Source organism: Bufo bufo, chromosome 2 (assembly GCF_905171765.1).
Source record: "Bufo bufo chromosome 2, aBufBuf1.1, whole genome shotgun sequence".
Lineage (NCBI taxonomy): Eukaryota > Metazoa > Chordata > Amphibia > Anura > Bufonidae > Bufo > Bufo bufo.
The window spans coordinates 841,993,251-842,015,168 of record NC_053390.1 but is presented as its reverse complement, the minus strand read 5'-3'; the positions used below and the strand labels follow the sequence as shown (position 1 = coordinate 842,015,168).

Sequence of the window (21,918 nt, the reverse complement as noted above, 5' to 3'; positions counted from 1 at the left end):
CCCCAGGTTTCACTTTCAAAATTCATTGCATGCTGACAAACTGACCTGCTTCTACAAACACTATTACGGGATGCTGTGGAGCCTTTCATGGCTATGGGGATGGGTCTGCATATAGATTCTACACTCTAAGTACCTACTATATATCTGTGTCCCTTATCTTTCCACCAAGTAGCACTACACATCCACAGTCTCTACCCACACAAAGATCAAGACATCCAGGCAAGACTCTGGAGTCAGGACAGTCTCAGAGTGATTAGCCGGATAGCGATACAAGACAAGAGGAGCTTGCTGTAAGAAACCGTGGTCTTACTGACTGCATTTTAAGCGTCTCCCAGGATGACGTTCTGGTATCGCTCCTTGGGTCTCATCAGCTCGCAGGATTCATCACACAAAGAAATATCAGAGTAACTGCCAAAAGACTTCCCTCAGTTGCCTCAGCAGTTCTAAATTAGCCTAGGAGAAAGTAATATGCAGAGACTAGAGTGGCGAATAATCAAGTCTGAGGAGGTCTTCTCAGCCCCTTTATTTATATCAAAAGAGAAGATCACACGGTTCTGATTACTGGAAGACACTCAGGGGTTGGCCACCAACAAATATAGAAAACGTTATCTGGGATGAGGTTCCCGATAATCTGCCTGAGTACTAGGTGCCAGTGATCACCTGATTTGCTTGTTTATCAGGTGATCATGTCATCCTTCTTGTGCAGGAGGCCGTGCTGTCCAAAGAGCGATCTGCCGTCCAAAAAAAATTTTTTATGCGGACAAGCAATCGCACAACATGTAAATGCAGCCCTCATCAGTTAGCAGAAATGTCCGGTTCATTCCCAGTAACCTGCTGACTTAAAGGACACATACATTGTGTAACAGGATATACATATAGACACAATCTAAATAAGACACATGATCCTGCATAATTAATTCATGGCTGGCACATGATAAACTTGTCACTATACGGCAAGCTTTATAACTATGTTTAACTCTATTATTGCTATTTCAATACGGCCTCTCTCCTTTGAGACTTCTGTCATGTATTTTAAGACTTGATTTAAGCATAAAACATTTCACATGTTCTTAACATGAATACGTCTTCTCTCCTGTGTGACTACTCTGATGTTTAACAAGATGTGATTTTTGTGTAAAACATTTTCCACATTCTGAACATGAATATGGCTTCTCTCCTGTGTGACTTCTCTTATGTATAACAAGATTTGATTTATCTTTAAAACATTTCCCACATTCTAGACATGAATATGGCTTCTCACCTGTGTGACTTCTCTTATGTATAACAAGACTTGATTTATGTAGAAAACATTTCCCACATTCTGAGCATAAATATGGCTGCTCTCCTGTGTGAATTCTCTCATGTATTTTAAGACTTGATCTATTAATAAAAGATGCCCCACATTCTGAACATGAATATGGCTTCTCTCCTGTGTGAATTCTCTCATGTATTATAAGCCTTGATTTACGAAAATAACATTTGCCACATTCTGAACACGAATACACCTGCTCTCCTGTGTGGCTCCTTTCATGTATTTTAAGACTTGAATTATGCATAAAACATTTTTCACATTTTGAACATGAATATGGTTTCTCTCCTGTGTGTATTCTCTGATGGACCTGAAGACTGGCTTTAGTTATAAAACTTTTTCCACATTCTGAACATGAATACGGCTTCTCTCCTGTGTGACTTCTCTTATGTATAACTAGATTTGATTTATCAGTAAAACATTTTCCACATTCTGAACATGGATATGGCTTCTCTCCTGTGTGACTTCTCTTATGTATAACAAGATTAGATTTATCAGTAAAACATCTTTTACATTCTGAACATGAATACGGCTTTTCTCCAGTGTGGCTTCTCACATGTATTATAAACTGTGATTTAAGAATAAAACTTTTCCCACATTCTGGACATGAATATGGCTTCTCTCCTATGTGACTTCTCTCATGTTTAACAAGATATGATTTACTTCTAAAACATTTCCCACATTCTGAACATGAATATGGCTTCTCTCCTGTGTGACTTCTCTGATGTGTTATAAGATATGATTTGCGCATAAAACATTTCCCACATTCTGAACATGAATATTGTGTCTCTCCTGTGTGGATTCTCTCGTGTATTATAAGACTTGATTTATGCATAAAACATTTCCCACATTCTGAACATGAATATGGCTTCTCTCCAGTGTGACTTCTCTTATGTATGATGAGATACGATTTACTTCTAAAACATTTTCCACATTCTGGACATGAATGTGGCTTTTCTCCTGTGTGACTTATCTCATGTCTTTTAAGATTAGATTTATCAGTAAAACATTTTCCACATTCAGAACATGAATATGACCTCTCTCCACTGTGGCTTCTCTCGTGTACTATAAGCTGTGATTTCAGAATAAAAAATTTCCCACATTCTGAACATGAATGCGGCTTCTCTCCTGTGTGACTTCTCTTATGTCTAACAAGATACGATTTACTTCTAAAACATTTCCCACATTCTGAACATGAATATGGGCTCTCTGCTGTGTGAATTCTCTCATGTTTACAAAGACTTGACTCATCTGTGCAGCATTTTTTTGATTCAGAACATATAAATGGCTTCTCCCCTGTGTGAATTCCTTGATGAATCTGAAGATAGCTCTTAGTAGTAAAACATTTCTCAGATTCAGAACATGAATGCAGATTCTCTCCAGTGTGAAGTCTTCTGTGTCTGACAAGGACTGATATGCATGAATACTGTTGCCCACATTCATCACATTGAAACCTTTCACGCCCATTCTCCCTGGTACTTGTGGTAGCAATCTGTGATTGGTCAGAAGGTTCCTCGTGATCGGGAGGATTATGCAATAGATCTGTACTGTGAGGTCCTGGGTGTACATTATGGGTAGTGAGGATTTCTCCTGAAGAGCGCTGCACGATACCTTCAACATTTACTTTATAATGGAGAGATAATACGATGTTCTTACTGGGATTTCCTGTAACGATTATAAATGGATTTCATGATTTGTTTTCAAGCCACAAAGACAACAATTTCTAACATTTCTATGACAATGGAAATGCAAGGGCTGGTTTTCAAACAGTTTAAGGTGTATTTTATGACCCCAAACCAGTGGGTCCAACAGGAAAGAGAAGCAAGTCCTTCTTTTATGGGTCCTATTTCATTAGAATCCACTCCAGGGTTTGTCATTGATACTTTGAGTTAAAGTCTAGGATTCTGCTTTACACTCAGTGATCACTTTTATTACATAAAATCTAGACCCAATGAACTAACAAAACAGTGACTTACAATCCAGCCTGTCCTCTGCCAACTAGTCATCTTATGGCGACTTATAGTGTCCCTCCAGCGTCACGATCTTGCCTGCTTTGATATCAGGCACTCGGTGGTATAGCGCGGCTACCACACGACTCCCAGTGGGTATTGTGAATCCCTCCATGATACTCTTTGGGAGTGCAGTCGCTACTCCATGCCTGATCCATAACAATGGAAAATCGATTCATCGCCCCTCTCTACCTTTAAACCCTTACTACCTCTGCCAGTTTTGGAAGAAGATGGGAATGTGATCTGCTGTGCCAGAGAGAAGGGGAGGGGGCGATCAGATGTAGGATGACCAGTGATACTATTACTGTACTATCCATTAACCTACTGCCCCTTTATCCTCTAAGATTTATGGCTATGTATACTATTTATATTCAATTATTTATTCTGCCTAATCAGATACTGAAAACTAGTCTAATTAAAGGGGGTGTCTGACCCAAAACTAAATATACCAAGGGCCAGGAGAGTGTTCAAATGAAAGGAGAAATGGGCTCCCCTACTGAACAGCCTCCAGCCCCCTTCAGGGTCAGACACGAGGAACACTGTCATTTACACTTTATATACATTTATTTATTCCATCTCTTATCTAGAAGTAATATTCTTCTGGGCGTAACCAATTACGAGGCATTCTTCAGGTTTAATGTCTGAACATTCATGTGTTCACGCCTACAGTAACAAGCCGGTGCCTAACTCCTCATTCATCTGGCTGGTTAGCATAAAGGTTCTGCACATCCTGAGCTCTCTAACACTATGATCATTCCTCCCCATACAGCTCCACTATATCTCAGCACTGCACCCGGTTTACACAGAGACGTGTGCGGCCAATAAATGAAGTTAATAGGCGCCGGATGAATATACGATTATACGACAAAGGAGTGACTGCAGCATTTTACACTGGGTAATTATCAGGAACAAACATTCATTCCTGATAATTGCCTCCATCCTCATGTAAAAGGTCTTTAATGTAACTCCAATATGGGACCTCTGAATCCACCTTCTCCATCCAGTATCACATACCTGTGGTCACATAGACTGGAATTTCTTCCTCCACCTCACTCTTACAAGGGGGATCGCTCATCATCCGCTCGTCTTCATCCTCCACTTTAATATCAGTCACATCTTCGCCCCGATTTTTCATCTGTAACAATTCAGTACAATACAGCAAGGTGGGAAATCTAACAGATCCACATAAGAGACCCCCACAATCTATGACCCCTCTATAACTGCAGGACCCCCTATATAGATGTGTATAGGGCTCAGTTCCATCTACCTGATGGTTCTCTGGGAGCTTCTCCTCTGGACAGTCCTGGGAATACAGAGGACCGGGACATCTCTCGGGGGGATTTCTTTCTATAAGTCCATCTGTAGGCAACACACAGGGACAGGACAGGAGAGATCATTACATGTGATGATGAGATGATGGAAGTAGTATCCAGGTGACCCTGACATGACAGCTCCCCTCCTTACACTGCCGATCGGTCCATATATCCGTCTCCTCTTCTGCTTCATCTTTAATCTCAACCTTAATATCAATCAGATTTTCATCCTAAACCAGAAAAATGTAAAATGATCTTTGGTTCAATCACTTTCTGGTCAGATTCTGGTGAGACCTCAGCTCCATCTACCTGATGGTTCTCTGGGAGCTTCTCCTCTGGACAGTCCTGGGTATACAGAGGACATCTCTCTGAAGGATTTCTCCTCCTGGATCCATCTGTGGAGACACAAGCACACAGTGACTGAATACATGGCCTCCTGTAGATCTGTCTATGGATCAGAGAGAAAAAGAACTGGTGGAGCGCTAGGGTATGAAAAGGAGAAAGGCAGAAGATAGTAGCCCCCAAAGGTCAAGAGTCTCCCTAAGTGGTGTAAAGGCAAAAAGCCCCCAAAGTCCAATGTGAGGAATCGGGGACTTTCCTTTTTCCCCGATTCCTCACATTGGACTTTGGGGGCTTTTTGCCTTTACACCACTTAGGGAGACTCTAGACCTTTGGGGGCTACTATCTTCTGCCTTTCTCCTTTTCATACCCTGGTGCTTCACCAGTTCTATTTTTTCTTGAATCCTTGTCCACTGCGACACGTGAGTCGCACCGCTGTATGAACCTTTTGTTCAATTGAGTGTGAGCAGCCTACTTATTTACGTCTCTTTTCCTGTTTATCTTTTTGGCATCCTTTGGCGCCCCTCCCACCCTATATCCCCAGTTCCATTTCCCTTCCTTTTCTATCCGTTCCTCTTGTCCCTGTTTTCCTCATCCCCATTTATGCTCCCTTTTTCTCTTCTCTTCTTGCATTATGGATCAGACATTTCTCTCAGCTCCTTCACTTCTAGGTTTAGTGATGAATGATCTGCTTCTCCCCAGCTCAACTCCAAGCTAATCCAGTCACCCACATGGAAACCCCAGACGTGCAGCTGCTCTTCCATCTAGAGACCTGGCTTTCTCTCCTACCTCCGTGTAGAAAGCATATCCTGGGATGGAGAGAAAGTAATGCTATTGAGATGTGAATGAGAAACTACTGGTTGAGCTGAGAAGTTCTACAAGCTACTTCTAATCATCTGCTTCTAGGGTTCTATAGAATGGTGGGAGTTGTAATACAATCAGTGGAGAGGAGGAAGGCTCGGCTGGAAGCCCAGTTTGCTCTCAGTAGACATCTTCCTATAATTCACATATGGACTTCCCGCTCTTATTATAAACGCCGCTCCAGTCTTTGATGGTGTATTGAAGTTCTGGAATGCACAATTATAATTGGCAGCTAAATTGAAACTGGTTTTTCATTGATTAACAGAAGTGCCAGGCGCTGGTATGAGCACAGCGGTGAAGGGAACTGAACTGGTTAATTATAAACTTGCACGCTTGCGCAGTGTAGCCAGCACTATGTATGCGGTGTTGCTGGACCTGCCTTTTTTAAAAATAAATTAGCTTAGTGCTGGAAATCTGATGCCTCTGCAGGCAGCGCAGGACTGCGGCTATGAAGCTGCCCTTAGTGTAAGTGACCCTGTAAAGTATCCCTGCCTGATAAACCTACTGATCCAATCTATGTCCCTACATTATCCTTAGCAGACCAGAAGACCCCTGCCTTGTGTCTACAGTTCAGACACATTGAATGCACGTCCTCTCGCAGTGCAAGCTTGTCACGGAAGGTGTACAGCAAACTAGAAGACACAAAAGGAAGATCCGGCTGACTGGATCCAATACTAAGGAACCAAAGGGATAGCCCTGCAACAGACCTGGCTCTCTCCCTAACTGCTCAGCCTATGCAAAATTCTCAATGGTAGAAGATCGCATATCCTCGTACCTCGACTGAATAACCCCTGAACACCCTATAATAGTGAAGGGACACGACCACCGGCTCCCTACACTTGATACGGAGGGAGTCAGGGTCTCCTGGGATCCAGCAAACAGGAAAATACAAATGAATAAACAAAACTTATCTGTAGAAGACTCAGTAGTAGCATCCAGCATGCATATACTCCAGGAAGTTATATAAACCGCAAAGTGATGCAGTATGGGAAGGGATTTAAAGGGATGCAATCAGTGCAACTACATGACAGCTGAGAGAGGCTAACGAGATGAGAAAATGAAAGCAAAACAAAAGGAACCTCAAGGAGGAGGTTCTGAAGGACGTCTGTCAGAGCTTCTCAGATGTCTGGTGGTGACAAAGCTGTGCTCGGAATGATGTCCCAGGCTTCCAAGCAAGCCCACAGACTCAAGGACCCACTGCAATCCTGCCCCCCGATTGACTCACAGGCTGTCAGCAAGCCCCCTCCCAGGGTCATGTGAGCATCCATCCTCATCCTCCATGCCTTTTTCCCACTATTATATGGCATGCGTGCCATCTTGAATGACTTGTCCAAAACTTTGGACTTGTTTGGTAGCAGAGCTTTTGTGAAATCTGCAACAAAACCAATTAGTTCATCTCTTGTCCCCATCCTACCCTTATGACCCTGAAGGAGCCCCATGTGTATTATTGACTTCTGTCCGAGAAAACGCAAAGGGACCTCCTGGCTACAAAGCTTCAGTCGGCAGCAGATGGTGTTCGTAGGGCCTTTTCTGTACTGATGTTGACGATTGCCTTCATGGCTTGTCTTCTTTACACCTAATTACTTGCCCATATGAGGGGTCATTTATTAAGACTGGCATTTTAGACGCCGGTCTTAATAAACCCCTGTGCCTGGCGGTGGATCTGCCGGAGTTATAAAGAGGTGCCAGCGTCTACATAACTGCGGCGCATCCAGCGCCAGTCCTAAATGTAAGATGCTCCCTTGCTGGCGTAGATTTAGACCATTTTCTACAACTAAAACAGGCGTAGAAAATGAAGAATGAGACGGGCCTGCCCCCGCGCCACGTCCACTTCTTCTAGACCTGGGGCGAGCAGGAAAAAGTCATAGATTGTGTCGCCACAATGTGCACCAGAAATAGGCCTAATATAGCCGTATTTCTAGATCATAAATAACCCCAAGGTGGCTAAAATATTTTCCCCCAAAAATTTGCATTAACACTCTTCCTGGGGTCACACTATTGTTCTAGACAGATGGAATGGTAATACATGACGACTGCAGGGTCTTCTCCCCGCCATCTGTGAAGGCTAGCAGATATAAAAAATATTAACCCATTCCACACTGCAGACAACAAAAAGTTTCTATATGTCACCAGCAGGGGTTTTTATGGTCACAGACATTTTTGCCCAAAATTCTGTTACACATTTTCCATCGTCACAGTCAGCATATATTGTGGGAGGAAATGTCCAATTGTGCATTTTCAAAAACCTGCTGCAAAGTACAAAGCTTATTTTACTGCTAGCATGGTATATTTTGACCACAGATGTGGCCCAGTTGCTCATTTTTTCCCCTAAAAGGTTGTTTTTTTTTCCAGCGTTACAGTCCCAGATAATGAAATGTGTGGAGAGCAAAGAACTATATGTGCCCAGTAATCTGTGTGCAAACTGAACTCCTACCTGGAAAAGTTGCTGGCGGTGCAGTTGCTGTCGCACCACCTAGTGGATTACACTGCCTTTAGGGAGCTGATGGCATGCGCTCAACCTCGACAGAAGATACCTAGCTGCAAACCACTGTGTATTTCATTATGGCATCTCTCCCTTGCATGGTCATTTGGCGGAGAACGTGGGCCACTCCTTGGAATTGTCACTGTGCAGCAAGGTGCACACCACCATCGACATGTGGAGCAGCTGTTACGAGCAGGGACAGCACATGTCTTTCATGGACCACTGGGTCAATGTTTTGATCAGTAGTGGCGACGCAGCACCACAACTACAAGGCTAGGCCCTATTGACACTTCCACATTTGTGTCGCTTTGGTTCCCACACCAGCCGCTTATCCAAATCCTCCTCCATGTCTTCCCCAAGAAAAACAGCGCAGAGCCTTGCTCCCACTACCACACGTGTAAAGTGAAGCGTTGCCATGCTGTGTTAGAATGGATCAGCCTGGGTGAGAGAAGCCACACAGCGGATCAGTTGTTAATCTGCATCAAGCAGCAAATTTCTCACTGGATGTCCGGCTGACAACGACAACTGGGCAAAGTGATCAGCAGCAATGGCAGGAACATCATGGCTGTGCTGCAGTTGGAAATAACACAAGCTCCCTGCATGGCACATGCGATCAATTTAGTCAGGCAACGCTTTTTTAAAAAGTATCATGGCTTGCAGAAGGTGGCCATATCCAGAAGAGTGTCGGCACATTTTAGATGTTCTCATGTGGTAAGAAATGCTCTCCTGGACTTGCAGCGACAGAAGAGTCTGCCTTTACAACACTTGATCTGTCATGTTCCAACTCGCTGGAATTCAACACTGCACAGCAGAAAGCCATGCACCAAACCGCCTCAGCAGGGAGCTCAGGCAGTTGCAGCTCATCAGAGACACCTGTTGGGTCCAGACGCACTTCAAAGAGGCCACAAAATGTGTCAGTAGGGACAACTGCAGCATGATCAACCTCACCCCCAAAACTGCACACGGATGCAACAAGGGACGGGGAATATAGAACAGGGATTGTAGATGTGGGGGCACTCTAATATCTCTGGCTGTATAAAAACTACAATGGATATGGTACAAATAGATATTTATTTCGATTAGACGTGATTCGACATATAGTTAAAATTTATAACCTTATATTAGTTGATCCACTCAAAAAATATAAATAGAAGGTTATGAGGATTAAAAAGATAAAAAAAAATATAAAAAAATACAGAAACTAAAATAGATGTATTAAAAACTATGTAGGGTCCACTGTATGAAATAACTAGTGATTCCGTTTTCAGAAGTCTTACAGTAGCGGTCCTTCAATTACTGCCCCAAAAAATGGCGCTCCTGCTATTAATGGGAAAATGTATATAAGTTAGTCAATAGTGGACAAGCCGTATATATATGGTTGTATAGGCCGTTCTAAAATAATTAACGGCACTTTGTAAACATCCAGCTCTTTATCGATATCAGCTGTGGATATAAGCTGCGATATACGAGTTCAAAAATTGTAAGCTCAAAGATTGTCCAATATGTAGGTGTTTCTTGCTTACCGGTGTAAATGAATTCTGTATATGTACAGGCCGTATATAGAATTACTTTACCCGTCTTGTAGTACTCAGCTGCGGTGTTGCAGGTTTCTTTGCGGTGCTCTACCTGCTCGTAGCGTGGCGTCCCACGTGAGCGGGAGCTGCAGCGATATCTTGTGCACCAGGGTAGATGCGGTGATGTCCGGGGTGCCGAGCGGCTTGCCGTATGGGTGGATCGATCTATGTCGAAATTTCTGTACGGTCCTTTTGTAGAATTATGAGGACTGCTGGAATATATAAATCCTTCCTGTACTGCAGGGATACCAAACGCGTTTCGAAGCGCAATGCTTCTTCCTCAGTGGTCGCGGGGAGAGCGCTGAACCAATATTTTCCAAACTGGCCACTGACTTCTACATACACTGATCTTCTCCATCCTGCTCACGGCCCACTGGCTGTTGTGGACCCACATGGATGAGGTTGCACGGGGGAGGAAGTGAAGGAGGATGAGGCTCGACGACTGGAGGGGTAGTTGGTGGGTCAGGGGGACATGGTGTTTTTACAGGTAGAGCCATAGACTGAGACTGACAGTCATTACGACAGACATGGCCGTGACCAATCATAGTAGTGCAGGCGGATTCTGAAAGAATTGGGTCCTTGGACACAATATCGGGCATGGCAATCTGTATGTTTGGTTACTTACACGCTGAGAGGAGTATCATTCACATCAAGCAGTCCGATGATTACTGGACAGCGATGCTTTGAGACCCTGGCTATCAATGCAAAATGGGGGAATATTTTCCTGATACCGAAAGGGGGGAAAACTTGTTGTATTACCAGGACACGCTCTGTGCCCAGCTTGCTGCAGATGTTGTCCACGTAGCTGACCAGGAGGCCCCTCTCTGCCTTCTGCTCCGAGTCACTGCTATACTGCCAGAGCTACCACTACAAAAAGGAGCAAAAGCCACAGCAGCAAACAGTTCTGTTTGCTGAACATGATGGAACAGTTTTTTCAGGTGCTACCCCTACATGGCGCACATCAGCAAACAAATACGCACCACAGGAACAACCAGTATCCGTCGTACCTGAGATATTATAGAGAAAATTATAGAGAAAATCAAAAACACTCCCGCACTCACATACTAAAAATGATGAAGGAGCCCGACGGCTCAGAAACGCGTCGGATGAACTTTGATCTCTGGGAGCACCAGTAGTACTTTGCGGTGATGTCACACGCACAGAAGATCCTGGACGCCGAACCTTAAGTCTGCTCCCTCGCACCACACAGCTACCGGCCGGAGCAGTGTGAATGCTGGTAGGTGAGCAGTGAAGTTTTGCCTCTCTTCACACTTCCCTATACACAGGAACGGGAACCGTGTAAGCATCCAAAGAACCTAGATTGTTTTTCCAGCCCACATCTAAAGAAAAGGTAACTACCATCACGTTGATTATTTCATTGCATCGTCAATTGATATTCATTTTCTATTATAGCGGAATATTCATCTAGCCACTGTATTTAATTTGTTATATTTCTACCTACCAGCGCCAGTGTAAGTTTATACCGTAAGGTAACCAATATTCAATCATCCGTCGTACCTGGACTGTGCTTTTTCTCCAGCACATACCCTGTTCCTTGACCCCATGGACTTCTGGGGAGGCAGACTGAACAGTGGGTGGAATTGGCCCAGTGTCTCCAGTGTCAGGGGGAGTATTCTGCGCAGCAGGTATTGTCACACTGATGCAGACAGAATTGTACAAAACATTGTCCTTGTCATTATGAATGAGGCATGGATCGGTGAGTTTTTTCACACTCTTCCGGCTGAGGCTGATGACTAGATCTGCCATTGCTGACGGTGGCAATTTATCATCAGCCCAATGATGCCTCTGTCTGCCTGTCTATCTTATTCAATACTGAATTGCTGCTGCTCCTCCTACAGGCCCTACTAATGCACCTACATAACCCCATATGCCCTGCCTTGTCTGTCAGGGTCTATGCTGTACTGCTGCTGTCACGGTCACTACTGCCACCACCCCTGCACAGTCACACATCTCTAACAAGTTCCATGCTGTAGAGTTGCTGCTCCAAATAAAGGCAGAATTTTTGGACCGCTTGTTCAGAACAAGTCAATGCTTTGTCTGATACCACTGTATGTGTGTGTGTCTAAACACCGGCAGGTATCTGCCCCCAATAAGGAATCATTTTTTGAATGTTTAAGTCTTAAAGGAATAACTAATCTGAGTGATGGAGAGTAGAAAAAGAAAACAATTATATAAATAAATTTAAAAAAGACAAAGACGAGAGAGAAAGAATCCTTGGAGTCTCCGGAGTGTTATACAAAACTTTGCAGGGAAATATGACCAATTTTATTTTCTCATCTCTACATCACTGAACTGAGTACGGTGTGTCTGCGCTCCAGGATTATACCACAAAGGAGTGACTGCAGCATCTTTACACCGGACAATTATCAGTAACAGGCGATCGGACAAACATTCATTCCTGATAATTGCCTCCATCCTCAGCCTTAGTGTAACTCCAAGATGGGACCTCTGAATCCACCTTCTCCATCCAGTATCACATACCTGTGGTCACATGGACTGGAATGTCCTCCTCCACCTCACTCTTACACGGGGGATCGCCCATCATCCGCTCTTCTTCATCCTCCACTTTAATATCAGTCACATCTTCCTCCTGATTTGTCATCTGTAAGAATTCAGGACAATACAGCAGACAGCGGGAAATCTAACAGATCCACATAAGAGACCCCCACCATCTATGACCCCTCCATGACTGCAGGACCCCCCTATATAGATGTGTATAGGGCTCAGCTCCATCTACCTGATGGTTCTCTGGGAGCTTCTCCTCTGGACAGTCCTGGGAATACAGAAGACGGAGACATCTCTCAGGGGGATTTCTCCTCCTGGATCCACCTGTGGAGACACACGCACACAGTGACTGAATACATGGCCTCCTGTAGATCTGTCTATAGACCAGACACTTCTCTCAGCTCCTTCACTTCTAGGTTTAGTGATTGGGGCCTAAATTACAATGTTCTGCTCCTCACCAGCCGAACCCCAAGCTAATCCGGTCACCCACATGGAAACCCCAGGCGTAGAGCTGCTCTTCCATCCAGAGACCTGCCTTCACCCCATTCTTCAGTGTCTAACATGTCCTAGGATGGGGGTCCAATGAGAGCAAGAAGGAGGGAACCAGAGAGAAAACAGCAGGAGAACTGCCAACTCAGACACGTCGGATACAGTCGCTAAAAAATCTGGAAGAGGGGTCCAGCCTGTGTAGGAGGAGCTTAGTGTCTGGAGAAGGAGTATAGCCTGTGTAGAAGGAGCTTGGTGTCTGGCGGAGGGGTACAGCCTGTGTAGGAGGAGCTTAGTATCTGTAGGAGGGGAACAGCCTGTGTAGGAGGAGCTTAGTGTCTGGAGGAGGGGAACAGCCTGTGTAGGAGGAGCTTAGTGTCTGGAGGAGGGGGTACAGCCTGTGTAGGAGGAGCTTAGTGTCTGGAGGAGGGGGTACAGCCTGTCTATGAGGAGCTTAGTGTCTGGAGGAGGGGTACAGCCTGTGTAGGAGGAGCACAGTGTCTGGAGAAGGGGTACAGCCTGTGTAGGAGGAGCTTAGTGTCTACAGGAAGGGTACAGCCTGTGTAGTAGGAGCTTAGTGTCTGGAGGAGGGGCACAGCCTGTGTAGGAGGAGCTTAGTGTCTGGAAGAGGTGCACAGCCTGTGAAGGGAAAGCTTAGTGTCTACAGGAGGGGTACAGCCTGTGTAGGAGGAGCATAGTGTCTGGAGGAGGGGTGCAGCCTGTGTAGGAGGAGCTTAGTGTCTACAGGAGGGGTACAGCCTGTGTAGGAGGAGCTTAGTGTCTGGAAGAGGGGCACAGCCTGTGTAGGAGAAGCTTAGTGTCTACAGGAGGGGTGCAGCCTGTGTAGGAGGAGCATAGTGTCTGGAGGAGGGGTGCAGCCTGTGTAGGAGGAGCTTAGTGTCTGGAGGAGGGGTATAGCCTGTGTAAGAAGAGCATAGTGTCTGGAGGAGGAGTACAGCCTGTGTAGTAGGAGCTTAGTGACTGGAGATGGAGTGCAGCCTGTGTAGGAGGAACTGCAGTGGCTGGGTTTGGGGTGGTCCAAACGCGACGCTGGGTCTCCTGGACACTGTCGAGGTGTCACCACGTGTTACTGCTCTCCGGAAGGGAGGGTAAGGCGTTAGGAACCCCAATGGGAAATAAGTCCAAAGAGTCAGTGTCTGCAATAAACTAGGAGGCTTCTTTACTGGAGGAATTCAGGTGCAAAACAATACTGGTAAGGCATGGGGCTGGCTTCTCCAGTCTCCTCCCTGGCAGAAGAAGGGTTTGATGCTGAGGACAGGCCTAAGCTAGATGTTTCTCTCTCTTTCAGAAGGCTGGTACCCTGGTCAAAGGCCCATGGTCTGTGGCTCAGTAGTCCAGATGGCTCCTTGGTCACAGAACGGGTGACCCATGGTCTGTGGCTCAGCGTCCCCATCTTAGCGTCTTCTTCTGGTCACTTATGCAGGCTGGCATAAATCTTCGCCTCCAAGCACTGGACCCTAACTGCAGAAGACTAGGGGCTCTGACTGCTCTCCATATATACAGTTTTAGCTAGACTAGAACCTTTTAGTGGGAGGGGTGGAGCGGAGAAACTCAGCACAAACAGATACAATGTTACAGTTTCCGTCTCTCATAGACTTACATTACAGCTTCAAGGATACTCAATGACAATGTCACAGCAGTTTTTTCCAAACAAAAACAAGTTTCCAGACATAAGGACAGAGATAAAATCAGACATTCACAAGGTCAGTCTGTTTGGTTTTGGTGGTAAACAACGTCTGGCTTTTTCCCTCCAAAACATGCTCTTCTGTAAACCTTATGGTAACTGTGGAAAATTACCAGCTTCTTATTCAAAGTCCAAAAAGTCTCTCAGCAATTACAGTGATAATGAACAGGACACATATATCACATCATACATATAAATTGCAGTTACACAGTACAAACCGGATTCCAAAAAAGTTGGGACACTATACAAATCGTGAATAAAAACTGAATGCAATGATGTGGAGGTGCCAACTTCTAATATTTTATTCAGAATAGAACATAAATCACGGAACAAAAGTTTAAACTGAGAAAATGTACCATTTTAAGGGAAAAATATGTTGAATCAGAATTTCATGGTGTCAACAAATCCCCAAAAAGTTGGGACAAGGCCATTTTCCCCACTGTGTGGCATCTCCCCTTCTTCTTACAACACTCAACAGACGTCTGGGGACCGAGGAGACCAGTTTCTCCAGTTTAGAAATAGGAATGCTCTCCCATTCTTGTCTAATACAGGCCTCTAACTGTTCCATCGTCTTGGGCCTTCTTTGTTGCACCTTCCTCTTTATGATGCGCCAAATGTTCTCTATAGGTGAAAGATCTGGACTGCAGACCGGCCATTTTAGTACCCGGATCCTTCTCCTACGCAGCCATGATGTTGTGATTGATGCAGAATGTGGTCTGGCATTATCTTGTTGAGAAATGCAGGGTCTTCCCTGAAAGAGATGACGTCTGGATGGGAGCAGATGTTGTTCTAGAACCTGAATATATTTTTCTGCATTGATGGTGCCTTTCCAGACATGCAAGCTGCCCATGCCACACGCACTCATGCAACCCCATACCATCAGAGATGCAGGCTTCTGAACTGAGCGTTGATAACAACTTGGGTTGTCCTTGTCCTCTTTGGTCTGGATGACATGGCGTCCCAGATTTCCAAAAATAACTTCGAATCGTGACTCGTCTGACCACAGAATAGTCCTCCATTTTGCCACACTCCATTTTAAATGATCCCTGGCCCAGTGAAAACGCCTGAGCTTGTGGATCTTGCTTAGAAATGGCTTCTTCTTTGCACTGTAGAGTTTCAGCTGGCAGCGGCGGATGGCACGGTGGATTGTGTTCACTGACAATGGTTTCTGGAAGTATTCCTGAGCCCATTCTGTGATCTCCTTTACAGTAGCATTCCTGTTTGTGGTGCAGTGTCGTTTAAGGGCCCGGAGATCACGGGCATCCAGTATGGTTTTACGGCCTTGACCCTTACGCACAGAGATTGTTCCAGATTCTCTGAATCTTCGGATGATGTTATGCACAGTTGATGATGATAGATGCAAAGTCTTTGCAATGTGTCGCTGGGTAACACCTTTCTGATATTGCTCCACTATCTTTCTGCACAACATTGTGGGAATTGGTGATCCTCTACCCATCTTGGCTTCTGAGAGACACTGCCTCTCTGGGAAGCTCTTTTTATACCCAATCATGTTGCCAACTGACCTAATTAGTGTTAATTGGTCTTCCAGCTCTTCGTTATGCTCAAATTTACTTTTTCCAGCCTCTTATTGCTACTTGTCCCAACTTTTTTGGGATTTGTTGACACCGTGAAAATTGGAATCAACGTATTTTTCCTTTAAAATGATACATTTACTCGGATTAAACGTTTGATCTGTCATCTACGTTCTATTACAAATAACATACTGACATTTGCCATCTCCACATCATTGCATTCAGTTTTTATTCACAATTTGTTTAGTGTCCCAACTTTTTTGGAATCCGGTTTGTAATAAACAGAGAAATAAAGTAAGAAGTTTTAACTTTACATAGGGGAAAAAGTCAAATGTCCACAAATGTCCAAACGTCCAAGTACCCCCTGCTCCAGGGCACCACAGAGCTTATTGTCTGGAGGAGCGGCATATTACTGAGTCAGTACAGCCCGCTGTACATGGGGTACTCTAGATATTAGGGTGTAGATGAAGATAAATTTATCTGGCGACGCCCCCTTACCCACTCCGACCACACCCCCTTTCTGAAGTGAAAAATGGCAGATGTGACAATATCTTGAAAAGTCGCAGTTAACCCTTTATGAACCAAGCACATTATTTAAAAATTGCATTCCATCAGTTAAAACTTTTTTGTTTTTTCATCAATGTACTTGTATGAGGTCTTATTTTTTGCAGGACAAGTTATAGTTTTTAATGCACCATTTTGTGTACATGTAATGATTGATTAAAGCCAGCTGTTTAGCTAAAACCCCCTTTGTTTAGGTCAGTAAAAAGGCGTATTAGTAAGGGTCAAAATGCGATTTTTTTACCACCACTTAAAAGGCACAAAGACAATGATAAATCTTTGAAAATATATTCTCCTCTTACCCTGTGATGTGTGGGGCCGGTGGTCCTTCATCAAGTGTCCTTCTATATACTCCCAGTCCTCCATGGACATCCTGACAACTTACAAAAACCTGACAACACAATGACACCATCATCACCCAGACCCCTCCAGCGCTGTTACTGGAGAACCTCCCAGCATTCCCAGCAGTGTCACCTCTCCAGTCAGCAGCTCAGTGATCTTGTGGGTGAGTTCTAGGATCTTCTGCTCATGTACCAGGGGGTGAGGAGTCCGGCTCCACCCACCTGACTCATGGAGATGGATGATGGGAGTAATACCCAATGTCCACTATTGTGTAATCCTGTGGAAAAACAGTGAGAGATAGGGGAAAATCATCTCAAGTCTCACTGCTCTTACAGTAAAGAGTCTATAGTCTCACTGCTCTTACAGTAAAGAGTCCATAGTCTCTCTGCTCTTACAGTAAAGAGTCCATAGTCTCACTGCACTTACAGTAAAGAATCCATAGTCTCACTGCTCTTACAGTAAAGAGTCCATAGTCTCACTGCTCTTACAGTAAAGAGTCCATAGTCTCACTGCTCTTACAGTAAAGAGTCCATAGTCTCACTGATCTTACAGTATAGAGTCCATAGTCTCAGTGCTCTTACAGTATAGAGTCCATAGTCTCACTGCTCTTACAGTAAAGAGTCCATAGTCTCACTGCTCTTACAGTAAAGAGTCCATAGTCTCACTGCTCTTACAGTAAAGAGTCCATAGTCTCACTGCTCTTACAGTAAAGAGTCCATAGTCTCACTGCTCTTACAGTATATAGTCCATAGTCTCACTGCTCTTACAGTAAAGAGTCCATAGTCTCACTGCTCTTACAGTAAAGAGTCCATAGTCTCACTGCTCTTACAGTAAAGAGTCCATAGTCTCACTGCTCTTACAGTAAAGAGTCCATAGTCTCACTGCTCTTACAGTAAAGAGTCCACAGTCTCACTGCTCTTACAGTAAAGAGTCCATAGTCTCACCGCTCTTACAGTATATAGTCCATAGTCTCACTGCTCTTACAGTATAGAGTTCATAGTCTCACTGCTCTTACAGTAAAGAGTCCATAGTCTCACTGCTCTTACAGTAAAGAGTCCATAGTCTCACTGCTCTTACAGTAAAGAGTCCATAGTCTCACTGCTCTTACAGTAAAGAGTCCACAGTCTCACTGCTCTTACAGTAAAGAGTCCATAGTCTCACCGCTCTTACAGTAAAGAGTCCATAGTCTCACCGCTCTTACAGTAAAGAGTCCATAGTCTCACTGCTCTTACAGTATAGAGTCCATAGTCTCACTGCTCTTACAGTAAAGAGTCCACAGTCTCACTGCTCTTACAGTAAAGAGTCCATAGTCTCACTGCTCTTACAGTAAAGAGTCCATAGTCTCACTGCTCTTACAGTATAGAGTCCATAGTCTCACTGCTCTTACAGTATAGAGTCCATAGTCTCACTGATCTTAGAGTAAAGAGTCCATAGTCTCACTGCACTTACAGTAGAGAGTTTATAGTCTCACTGCTCTTACAGTAGAGAGTCCATAGTCTCACTGCTCTTACAGTAAAGAGTCCATGGTCTCACTGCTCTTACAGTACAGAGTCCATAGTCTAACTGCTCTTACAGTAAAGAGTCCATAGTCTCACTGCTCTTACAGTAAAGAGTCCACAGTCTCACTGCTCTTACAGTAAAGAGTCCATAGTCTCACCGCTCTTACAGTAAAGAGTCCATAGTCTCACCGCTCTTACAGTAAAGAGTCCATAGTCTCACTGCTCTTACAGTATAGAGTCCATAGTCTCACTGCTCTTACAGTAAAGAGTCCACAGTCTCACTGCTCTTACAGTAAAGAGTCCATAGTCTCACTGCTCTTACAGTAAAGAGTCCATAGTCTCACTGCTCTTACAGTAAAGAGTCCATAGTCTCACTGCTCTTACAGTAAAGAGTCCATAGTCTCACTGCTCTTACAGTATAGAGTCCATAGTCTCACTGCTCTTACAGTAAAGAGTCCATAGTCTCACTGCTCTTACAGTAAAGAGTACATAGTCTCACTGCTCTTACAGTAAAGAGTCCATAATCTCACTGCTCTTACAGTAAAGAGTCCATAGTCTCACTGCTCTTACAGTAAAGAGTCCATAGTCTCACTGCTCTTACAGTAAAGAGTCCATAGTCTCACTGCTCTTACAGTAAAGAGTCCATAGTCTCACTGCTCTTACAGTAAGGAGTCCATAGTCTCACTGCTCTTACAGTAGAGTCCACAGTCTCACTGCTCTTACAGTAAAGAGTCCATAGTCTCACTGCTCTTACAGTATAGAGTCCATAGTCTCACTGCTCTTACAGTATAGAGTCCATAGTCTCACTGCTCTTACAGTAGAGTCCACAGTCTCACTGCTCTTACAGTAAAGAGTCCATAGTCTCACTGCTCTTACAGTATAGAGTCCATAGTCTCACTGCTCTTACAGTAAGGAGTCCATAGTCTCACTGCTCTTACAGTAGAGTCCACAGTCTCACTGCTCTTACAGTAAAGAGTCCATAGTCTCACTGCTCTTACAGTATAGAGTCCACAGTCTCACTGCTCTTACAGTAAAGAGTCCATAGTCTCACTGCTCTTACAGTAAAGAGTCCATAGTCTCACTGCTCTTACAGTATAGAGTCCATAGTCTCACTGCTCTTACAGTATAGAGTCCATAGTCTCACTGCTCTTACAGTAAAGAGTCCATAGTCTCACTGCTCTTACAGTACAGAGTCCATAGTCTCACTGCTCTTACAGTAAAGAGTCCATAGTCTCACTGCTCTTACAGTACAGAGTCCATAGTCTCACCGCTCTTACAGTAAAGAGTCCATAGTCTCACTGCTCTTACAGTATAGAGTCCATAGTCTCACTGCTCTTACAGTAAAGAGTCCATAGTCTCACTGCTCTTACCGTAAAGAGTCCATAGTCTCACTGCTCTTACAGTATAGAGTCCATAGTCTCACTGCTCTTACAGTAAAGAGTCCATAGTCTCACTGCTCTTACAGTAAAGAGTCCATAGTCTCACTGCTCTTACAGTAAGGAGTCCATAGTCTCACTGCTCTTACAGTAGAGTCCACAGTCTCACTGCTCTTACAGTAAAGAGTCCATAGTCTCACTGCTCTTACAGTAAAGAGTCCATAGTCTCACAGCTCTTACAGTAAAGAGTCCATAGTCTCACTGCTCTTACAGTACAGAGTCCATAGTCTCACTGCTCTTACAGTAAAGAGCCCATAGTCTCACTGCTCTTACAGTAAAGAGTCCATAGTCTCACTGCTCTTACAGTAAAGAGTCCATAGTCTCACTGCTCTTACAGTAAAGAGTCCATAGTCTCACTGCTCTTACAGTATAGAGTCCATAGTCTCACTGCTCTTACAGTATAGAGTCCATAGTCTCACTGCTCTTACAGTAAAGAGTCCATAGTCTCACTGCTCTTACAGTAGAGAATCCATAGTCTCACTGCTCTTACAGTATAGAGTCCATAGTCTCACTGCTCTTACAGTAAAGAGTCCATAGTCTCACCGCTCTTACAGTAAAGAGTCCATAGTCTCACTGCTCTTACAGTAGAGAATCCATAGTCTCACTGCTCTTACAGTATAGAGTCCATAGTCTCACTGCTCTTACAGTAAAGAGTCCATAGTCTCACTGCTCTTACAGTAGAGAATCCATAGTCTCACTGCTCTTACAGTATAGAGCCCATAGTCTCACTGCTCTTACAGTAAAGAGTCCATAGTCTCACCGCTCTTACAGTATAGAGTCCATAGTCTCACTGCTCTTACAGTATAGAGTCCATAGTCTCACTGCTCTTACAGTAAAGAGTCCATAATCTCACTGCTCTTACAGTATAGAGTCCATAGTCTCACTGCTCTTACAGTATAGAGTCCATAGTCTCACTGCTCTTACAGTAAAGAGTCCATAGTCTCACTGCTCTTACAGTATAGAGTCCATAGTCTCACTGCTCTTACAGTAAAGAGTCCATAGTCTCACTGCTCTTACAGTAAAGAGTCCATAGTCTCACCGCTCTTACAGTAAAGAGTCCATAGTCTCACTGCTCTTACAGTATATAGTCCATAGTCTCACTGCTCTTACAGTAAAGAGTCCATAGTCTCACTGGTCTTACAGTAAAGAGTCCATAGTCTCACTGCTCTTACAGTAAAGAGTCCATAGTCTCACCGCTCTTACAGTATAGAGTCCATAGTCTCACTGCTCTTACAGTATATAGTCCACAGTCTCACTGCTCTTACAGTAAAGAGTCCATAGTCTCACTGCTCTTACAGTATAGAGTCCATAGTCTCTCCTAATAATCCTAACACTTGGACCCTCTACTAGTACACGCTCATCACCTTCAACCAGACATAAAGAGAACACAGGACACGCCCATCACCCCCTCTGTATACTGCTCTGTGGTCCTGACTGATAACAGAAAGAAGAGCGGTGACTAGCAGCCATATAATTACACACCCGTCCTGGCCCGTCTCTGCAGCTCCCATATTCTAATAGGTGAAGGACCTGTGATGATGTCATAGTCATGTGATCAGTCACATGAGGGGTGGAGCTCAACTCTAGAGAATATATTAGATGGTGTGTAAATGACCTGTTATGATGTCACAGTCATGTGATCAGTCCATGAGGGGCGAAGCTCAGTATTGCAGATTGTATTAGGTGTTGGGTAAAGGACCTGTGATGATGTCATAGTCATGTGCTCAGTCACATGAGGGGCGGAGTTTGGTTCTGGTCATACAGTTAACCCCTCAGTGACCTGAGTCTCGGTTGCAGAGTTTCTGGCGGTCGGCGTGTAGCGTGTGATGGTTTTGGGATCTCGTGTCTTGGTCGCGGTGTCGGTGGGATTAGTGTTCGCTCCGGGTGCACAGTGTTCATTTTAGTCATAAATCTGAATAAAGTCAGTGTGAGGCAAAATACTCA

The 21,918-nt window shown here is 44.3% G+C and overlaps 1 protein-coding gene across 3 annotated transcripts; it reads right to left on the bottom strand.

Annotated features, from left to right (window-relative positions):
• Nucleotides 1–504: 504 nt before the first annotated feature.
• LOC120990598 (zinc finger protein OZF-like) lies at nt 505–21,511 on the bottom strand. 3 transcript variants are annotated; one of them, XM_040419517.1, is made up of 7 exons: nt 21,457–21,511; nt 17,172–17,316; nt 17,000–17,088; nt 4,941–5,026; nt 4,333–4,453; nt 1,691–2,974; nt 505–1,188 (listed from the first exon to the last, which is right to left on the bottom strand). In XM_040419517.1, the coding sequence occupies exons 3-7, from the start codon at nt 17,067–17,069 to the stop codon at nt 1,061–1,063; spliced, it is 1,689 nt and encodes a 562-aa protein (XP_040275451.1). In that variant the 5' UTR covers nt 17,070–17,088; nt 17,172–17,316; nt 21,457–21,511; the 3' UTR covers nt 505–1,060. The 3 variants fall into 3 exon arrangements, with proteins under 3 accessions (XP_040275451.1, XP_040275453.1, XP_040275454.1); XM_040419519.1 differs by having other exon boundaries at nt 505–1,191; nt 1,693–2,974; XM_040419520.1 differs by having other exon boundaries at nt 505–1,195; nt 1,700–2,974.
• Nucleotides 21,512–21,918: the final 407 nt, after the last annotated feature.